The sequence below is a fragment of the Octopus bimaculoides genome, chromosome 13 (genome assembly GCF_046866305.1).
Source record: "Octopus bimaculoides isolate indiv1 chromosome 13, ASM4686630v1, whole genome shotgun sequence".
NCBI classification, from domain to species: domain Eukaryota; kingdom Metazoa; phylum Mollusca; class Cephalopoda; order Octopoda; family Octopodidae; genus Octopus; species Octopus bimaculoides.
This window is the reverse complement of record NC_142940.1, coordinates 59,670,420-59,679,689: the sequence shown is the minus strand read 5'-3', so window position 1 is coordinate 59,679,689 and position 9,270 is coordinate 59,670,420. Positions and strand designations below refer to the sequence as shown.

Here is a 9,270-nt window from a genome sequence, read left to right as displayed (position 1 = left end):
TTTGTAGGTGTGTGAGAAAGCGTCTATCTACATACAAATATGTGTGTGTGTGTGTGTGTGTGTGTGTGTGTGTGTGTGTGTGTCGGTTACGACGGCAAGGGTTCCATTTGATCCGATCAGCGGAACAGCCCGCTCGTGAAATTAACGTGTAAGTGGCTGAGCACTCCATAGACACATGTGCTCTTAACCTAGTTCTCGAAGAGATTCAGTGTGACACAAAATGCAACAAAGCTGGCCCTTTGAAATACAGGTACAACTCATTTTCTATAGCTGAGTGGACTGGAGCATCGTGAAATAAAGAGTCTTGCTCAAGGTCACAACGCGTCGCTGGGAATTGAACTCATGACCTTAGGATCGCGATCCCAAAACCCTAACTACTAGGTCATGTGCCTTCACTATAATAAATACCAGGCTTTAAAAAAGGGTCTAGGATCGATTCATTCGACTAAAAATTCTTCAAAGCAGCTGTGCCCCAGTATGACTGCAACCTAATCACTGAAACGTGAAAAAAATAAAAGACAATATGTGTGCGTGCACGCGCGTGTATACGTGCGTGAGTTGTTTAAAAGACCATAAGTCAGGGAAAAGATGCACTCGCATATCTGTCAGTAGAGAGGGTATATTATCTGAAATGTATAATATTATATATCTGTCACGGCTGGTCTTACCAATCGGTTTCGCGTAAAGAATATAATGGAGTGTTAGGTAACAAGCCGATTATATAACTTTACGCTCATCAGAGTTAGCTGATATGGAAGGGAATATGGCGACTATTTTGGGGGTTGTGCTAATCCACCACCGACAATAGAGAGCAGTCGCTATATTCACTTCCATATCGGCAAACTCTGATGAGCGTTAAGTTATATAATCGATTTGTTGCCTAACACTCCATTATATTCTTTACGCAAAACCGATTGGTAAGACCAGCCATGATGGATATTTAATACTACACATTTTGTATAATATATGTATGTATGTATGTATGTATGTATGTATAGGGACCACTGACGAAGGTTATACTCTTTATGTTGCATGTCTCGTTTCTCTGTTTTTTTTCGTTGTTTGAAAGCTATTATCTTATACGTGTGTATCTGTTTAGAAGTACAATCATGTTCAAATCACAATTCAACTCGGATAAATTCATGTGGTAAGCCAAGAGTTGTCTGATCTTTGAAAAAGATTCATCACTTAGTTATCTCCCATTACTTTTTAAATTTCAACCTTTTATTAAAACAGATACGAGCTATGTGTGTCTTTGTGTCTTTGTGTCTGTGTGTCTTTGTGTCTGTGTTTGTCTCCCGGCACTGCTTGACGACCAATATTGGTGTGTTTATGTCTCTGTAACTTAGCAGTTTGGCAAAAGAGAGTGATAAAATAAATATGCGACTCAACAAAAGACGTCCTGGGATTAATTTGTTCCTGTAAAACCCTTGAAGGGTGTGCCCCAGTATGGTCGTGGTCAAGTGACTGAAACAACTAAAAAATAAAAGATAAAACACACACACACACACACACATATACACACACACACGCATACACACACAAACACACACATGCACGTGCACACATACACATGTATACATGCACGCATACATACATGCTTAGCAGTATTTCGTCTGCCGCTACGTTCTGAGTTCAAATTCCGCCGAGGTCGACTTTGCCTTTCATCCTTTCGGGGTCGATTAAATAAGTACCAGTTACGCACTGGGGTCGATATAATTGACTTAATCTGTTTGTCTGTCTTTGTTTGTCCCCTCTGTATGTAGCCCCTTGTGGGTAGTAAAGAAATAACACATACATACATGTCTATATGCTTGCTTATTTTTTTTTTAATATTTTGGAACAGGTACTTGGTTTACATCATAACGCATCTTTGCAAGAAATCAAAAGCAGTTACCGAAAACTGGTCAAAGAATGGCATCCCGACAGACACAAAGACCCCAAGATGAAGGAAATTGCCAGTAAACATTTCATTACCATTCAAAGCGCCTATATCACACTCACAAAGGATAAATCTAGCAGAAGTGCCTAACTATTCTTAGATATACTAGTAAGCATTTAAGATACAAGACTTCTGGGAAAGGTTGATATGGCACTCACACTTTGGTGGGCCTGAGGCTATAGAAGAAGACACTTGTCCAAGGTGCCACTCAATGTGACTGAACCCGGAACCATGTGGTTGGGAAGCAAGCTTCTTACCACACAGCTACACACAACACAACACACACACACACACACACACACACATACATGTAAACACACACATGCATATACACACACATGCACACATACACACAGATGTATATATACACAGATGCACATACACGTGCACACACACACACGCACACACAACACACACATACATATGCACACACATGCACACATACACACACACATATATGCACAACACACATACATATATACACACATGCACACATTCATACACATATATATACACACATACACATACATGCATATGCACACATACACTCATATATATATACACACACACATACACACGCACACCCACACACAACACACACACATACATATACAAGCACACACACACACACACACACACACACACACACATATACACACACACATATACATAGACATATGTAAGAGGTAAGAGAGTCTGAAGCTTTTACTCTGATGTTCTTTCTAATTATATTATCTGGTCCCGTTTACCTGGAATCAGCTCCCTGCTGTAACCCTTAGATAATAACAACAATGATTTCTGATGCAGTCACAAGGCCATAAAGCTTTGATGGAGATGGATTAACTGATTAAATTAGTCCCAGTACATGACTGGTACTTTATTCTAACAATGCATTCAAGAATGATGGAAGTCTAAGTTCACCTTGGTGGTAACTGAAATGAGACTACAATGTATTTCTGTCTGATATGTTAACATTTCAGCCAATGTTCCTAATAATAATGATGATGATGATGGTAACAATGACAATAATAATAATAATAATAATAATAATAATCCTTTCTACTGAAAGCACAAGGCTTCAAATTTGGGAGAAGGGATTAAGTTGATTTCATTGAAATCAGTGTGTAACTGGTACTTATGTTGTTGGCCCTGAAAGGATGAAAGGCATAGTCGACCCCAGTGAAATTTGAACTCAGAACGTAGCGATGGGTAAAATACCACTAAGCATTTTGTCCAGGGTGCTAATGATTCTGCCAGCTTTCTGCCGAACAATAATAACAACAGTGATTTCTGATTCATACACTGACATTTCAGCCAATGTACTGTCCCTAATAATAATGATGATGATGATGATGGTAATAATAATAATAATAATAATAATAATAATAATAATAATAATAATAATAATAATAAGAAGAAGAAGAAGAAGAAGAAGAAGAAGAAGAAGAAGAAGAAATAAGAAAGCAGTAACAACTAATACCAGTTCTTGTCCATGAAAATGCCCCACATCATCAAGGTGTGATCCAATGATGATGCTCTATATTGCTACTCAAGCAGCTAAAAGTAGCAGTTAAATTCTCCTTCAGATTACGAGAGGATGATATATATTGTGCACAGTGGACTCTGGTCATGGCCAGGATGTCTTTGATAATAGGTCCTTTCAGCCACTGGACAATATTTGTTGAGTGAGAATTTATCAGAAATATCTAAGAATATTTAAAGCTGGAGGAATCTTCCTGGAGGTCATTATTATCATTGTCATCATCCCTATCACCTTTTAAAGTCCGTTTTCCATGCTAGCATGGGTTGGACAGTTTGGCCAGAGCTGCACTGGGTTCCAGTCTGATTCAGCTTGGTTTCTACAAATGGATGCCATTCCTAGTGCCACCCACTTTACAGTGTGTGCTGGGAGCTTTTTATGTGGCACTGGCACAGGACCCTTGTAAACTCCCCCTCTTCACCAGTAGATGTAGCCTTAACACTTATGCTGTGGAGGGCAAATCTTCTTGAATGCAGCAAGGCACCAAGTATCTCGGTTCTTTGTCAACTTGTCTGAAAGCTTCAGTATTCTAAGGTCACCACCTTTCAGTACTTCATCCCATGTCTTCCTGGGTCTCCATCTTCCACAAGATCCATCCACTTTGAGAGATCGGTACTTCTTTATGGAACTGTTGGCATCCATCTGCATCACATGACCAAACCAGCACACTGCATCTAATTCCTTTTATGCTTTACTTCTTTCTCAATACACTAGCTCTCAGTTGCACAAGTACATTTGTATTACACATCCAGTGGAGCATACTGGCCTCACTCCTCTCAAATCTTCACGTGTCCTCTGCAATCAGGTCCCACGTTGCACTACCATGTAGAATTGCAGTATGCATGCATCGTATAATCTTCCTTTCACTCAAAGAGAGAGAGAGAGAGAACCCTTTGTTTGCCAACGGAGGTAAAATCTCTCTGAATTTTCTCCATTTTATTCTTATTTTAGCTATTACACTCTCTGTAGATCCCTCTCAAGTACTAATTTGGTTCTCTAGGTAGCAGAAATTATCCACTACCCCTAAAGAGCCTCTGGGGCATTTGAGAAAATCAATTCCCAGAGTATCTGTAGTTTTTATGGCTCCTGTGCATCTTCCACATATGATGGCTACTTTCTGTGACAACCTTCCTATTCTTCCATTGCACCTCTTGTGTGTCCATAGCTTGCACTTGATACACCATCTGGAATTCCTGCCTACAAATTAAGCAGGGCTGCTTACCTGGAGTGGGCAGGGTCGTGTTTGTTTTCTTGCTTACTGAGACCTTAGTCTTTACTAAGTTAACCTTAAGGCCCTTAAATTCCAGGTTTTACTTCCACTCGTGAAATTTCTTTTCTAGCTCTGACACAGAATCTGCTATGATGACAAGATCATTAGCATATAATAACTCCAAGGGGCTGTCATTCTTATATTCTTCTGCTATGTCCTGGAGGACAATGATTAAAAGGAGGGGACTCAGGACTGAACCTTGATGAACACTGTACACTAAATTCTTTGCTGTACTTGTGACCTTATGGACATCATCTCTGTACATCAGTTTGCTGCTACATCAGTCACTGAGTATTATACCTTTCTGAATAACCTGATTAACTAAGCAGGTGACTAGCCCCTATCCTACCTTACCAGATCATTATTAATTTGTTTTGCTAGTTGTGTTCCCTTTATTCTTAATTTTATCCTTATTTTTAAAAATATTTTCTGCACCAAAACTCACACCAAAATTTACTCCTTGACTTTCTGTCATATATATAATGTATGTATCAATATATAAATATCACACACACACATAAAACCTATATATATATATATATATATATATACATATATACATAATAGATATTTGTGTACATGAGACATATATGTATAATGTGTGCCTGTGTATTTAACAGTTAAGAACCTAAAATACACCAAATGAACTATACTCTTCCACATTTGTGGCCTCATACCAAAGTTAGAAAACATTATTGTCAATAATAATAATAATAATAATAATAATAATAAATCAAATATTTTCCCCATTTTTATTAAACCAATATTTTTTTCCTTTTTTTTTATTTCATCTTTTCTTTTCATTTTCTTTAAAAACAAAACCCATTTATTCCACAGAAACACTGTTTGATTTTGAGTTCAAATCCAGATGGAATTAATCTTGTCGATCAATCAACCAGGGTCGCTATGACATCAGTATTGGTCGTGAGGATGTATTGTTGATTCACTTGCTTAAGATTAATTGACTATTATACCCTACAGTTTGAGGGTTAATGCCGTGAAGTGAAATGGCTGTAACATGGTATTGAAACTGTGATGCTGTTTTGGTTTTTCTGAGGAAGTTTACCTGTGTTCAATGGTGACCACCACCATAGAAACTCTTTGTGGTTTCTAGAGACAGTAGCAAGAAAATCTCCTTCAAATCACACCTAATCATATAAGAAAAAAAATTAAGGTCTTAAAAAAAAAAAAAAGAAAATATGTAAGAAAAATTGCACGCATGGTCTGTGGTTAAGAAGTACGCTTTGCAACCACTTGGTTTCTGGTTCAGTCCCACTGTGCAGCACTTTGAATCAAGAATCCTCAGGTTAATCAATATGATGAGAATTACTTTGCTGATGGAAACTGTGTAAATCTTTGGATGAGAAAAGTCAAAGATTCTATTTGAGCATCATTGTTCAAATATATATATACGTGTGTATTATAGTGGGGTAGGCCAGTTTATGGGGTTACCCAGGGTTTCTCGCGCATAAGGGGTTTAACCTTACAGTGTATCTTCAGACCGCGAACACTGCTGGCCTGAGACCTCTTTAAAATAAGGAGGGGAAAAAGCCTCGTTTTTAAGGGTAAAACCCAAGGTGATTATCTCCCTTTGCTATTGGAATCCGATTTTGGAATCTGCATGGCGGCACCACAGCTGGAAACTAATAACCAAGGCTAAAGGGAGACAATCGTTTACCTTCTTGGTGCTTTGGTGACCACCAAAATGGCAGCGCAGCCGAAGATCACAGGACAATGGCAAAGGGAGATAATCCCCTAAGGTTTCGCCCTTAAAAACGAGGCTTTTCCTCCTCAATATTTTAAAGAGGTCTTGGGCAAGTGTCTTCTACTATAGCCCTGGGCTGACCAAAGCCTTGTGAGTGAATTTGAAAGTAGGAAATTGAAAGAAGCCCATTGTGTGTGTGTGTATATATATATATATATATATGCATGTTAGTGTGTGGCTGTGTTGGTTCTTCCACCACCACTTGACAGCTGGTGTTGGTGTGTTTACATCCCTGCAACTTAGTGGTTCAGCAAAAGAGATAGATAGAATAAGTGCTAGGCTTTAAAAAAAAAACAAGTAATGGAGTCAATTCATTTGACAAAAAATTTTTCAAGGCATTGCTCCAGCATGGCCACAGTCTAATGACCGAAGCAAGCAAAAGATATTTGTCAATTTCAGCCAAATCTCGGAGGTTTCAAGGGTTTCAGTGTTGTTTTGGCATGGCCAATACTGGTGTCACGTAACTGGCACCTGTGCCAGTGGCACGTAAAAAGCACCATTCGAGTGTTGGGCCTCACGCAGGGACTAACAAATGAGCGAGACACTTGATGAAATGCCGTGCTTAAGTCGAAGACCCTTAAAGCCAAGAGAAACCATAGTCATGGCAGATACTGGTGCCATACCACTGGCACAGGTGGCATGTAAAGCACCTTGTAACACTCTTGGATTGGTTGGCATTAGGAAGGGTGTCCAGCCATAGAAATCATGCCAAATCAGACTGGAGTCTGGTGCAGCCCCTCAGCTTACCAGCCCTGGTCAAACCATCCAACTCATGGACAACAGATGTTAAATGATAATGATGGTGATGGTCTCCTTTGACATATGATGAAATGTAATGGTTACAGGTCCTTAAAAACGGTATTTGCATTTTCCTTAAGTTTATGGATACATGGGCATATGTATGTATGTGTGTATGCATTTGTAAAAGTGAAAACTTAGAACTTTCAAGAAAAAAAAAACGAAAGGAAAGAAAGAAAAGAAAAAGAAAGAAAAAATGAACATCTTTATTTCAAAAAATAAATAAAAGAAAGAAATATTGCTGAGATGTGAAATGAAATGAAATAATAAGAGGAAAAAAAGATAATTGTTATAAATTGCTTAAAATTTATTTTTATAATTTTCATTTCATTTTTTTCCAGTTTTTGTGGAGGTGGGCTGGGGTAATATAGACCCATACACACATACACTTACATGCAGAGGAGCATGCATACTCATGGAGATTATATATACATATATATACACATACATACATATATATATATACATATATATACACACTCTTATGTAAGTATTTAAGTATTCATACTCACACAAACATACAGACACACTCATCCATGGATATACACACATACACGCCTCTAAGTATATATATATACAAGAAACTACGCACGAATATATATATACATATATATATATATATATATGTGCACAAGCAAACACACATATTCATATAACATGCATACATATATATATTTATATACACAAATCACACAAATGTTTTTTTGTTTTCATAATCTTAAACCAAAATAATCGTAACAGTAATAATAATAATAGTCGTCGTCATAAATGTAGTAGCAGTAGTAGTATTGGTGATAACAATAATAATAATAATAATAATAATAATAATGATAATGATAATAATAATGATAATAATAATAATAACAATAGAAATAAAAATAAAATATATGATAAACTGAGAGGAAATAAAAACAGAATAAAACAGATCATATATATACATATATATATATATATATATATATATATGTGTACATATATATATGTATATATAAATATATTTATACATGTATACGTATAAATTTTTCATCTCCTGAGAAATGACAAACCCATCATGATATAACATAGATACAGGGGATTACATTGGTCAACAAGACATATGAGAGCACATGAGAGCAACAATAGGCATTTCAAAATTTTTATTTGTTTTTTTTTATTATCTTTTATTGGTTTAAAATTCTACAAAAGACCATTTTCTCAATCACCCTCTGCATCGAACTTCATGCGTCCACATTTGCAAAAGCGCATATAAACACACATACACACACACACACACAAAGAGAGAAATGTACACTTTCATATGCATACATCGATATATTCCATGTTGTGGCCTCACTTACTCATTATATAAAGTTTCCACTATGTCTGCTCTTCAGAATAAATGAGGAGAAATAATAGAAAAGTGAAACTGACAGTAGCAATGCCTCGATTTAGATGTAAATGAATCAATGTCACCACTACATGTATTAAGCAACATGTATTAAGCAACATGTATTGAATAATTATCTTCTGCTGTTTGTAAATTCTGACATACATATATACAAATATGTGCACACACATATACATCTACATACATTTCTCTTTTACTTGTTTCAGTCATTTGACTGCGGCCATGCTGGAGCACCGCCTTTTGTTTCATAAAAATTTTATATATACATACATAGTCTTAAAGCAACATATATCTGTAGATATAGGTTTATATATATATATATATATATATATATATATATATATATATATTGGTATATGTATAAAATGATTATATTTAAATATATTTATATACATACATGTATATACTGATAATATTATATTTACATATACATATATATATATCTATATATATATGTATATGTATGTGTGTATACTTGTATATACATCGATACACATATATATCTATGCATATACATATATCTGTCTATATATATATATGCACACACACACACACACACACTTATGTA

At 36.2% G+C, this 9,270-nt stretch overlaps 1 protein-coding gene across 2 annotated transcripts in view; it reads left to right on the top strand.

Annotated features, from left to right (window-relative positions):
• The window catches only part of LOC106876692 (dnaJ homolog subfamily C member 22), a 12,261-nt gene extending 8,856 nt beyond the window's left edge, over positions 1-3,405 (top strand). For both annotated transcript variants that reach the window (XM_014925338.3, XM_014925339.3), the window contains exon 4: positions 1,847-3,405. In XM_014925338.3, the coding sequence (XP_014780824.1) occupies positions 1,847-2,032 (186 nt within the window). In that variant the 3' untranslated portion in view covers positions 2,033-3,405. The remainder of the gene's footprint in view (positions 1-1,846) is intronic.
• Positions 3,406-9,270: the final 5,865 nt, after the last annotated feature.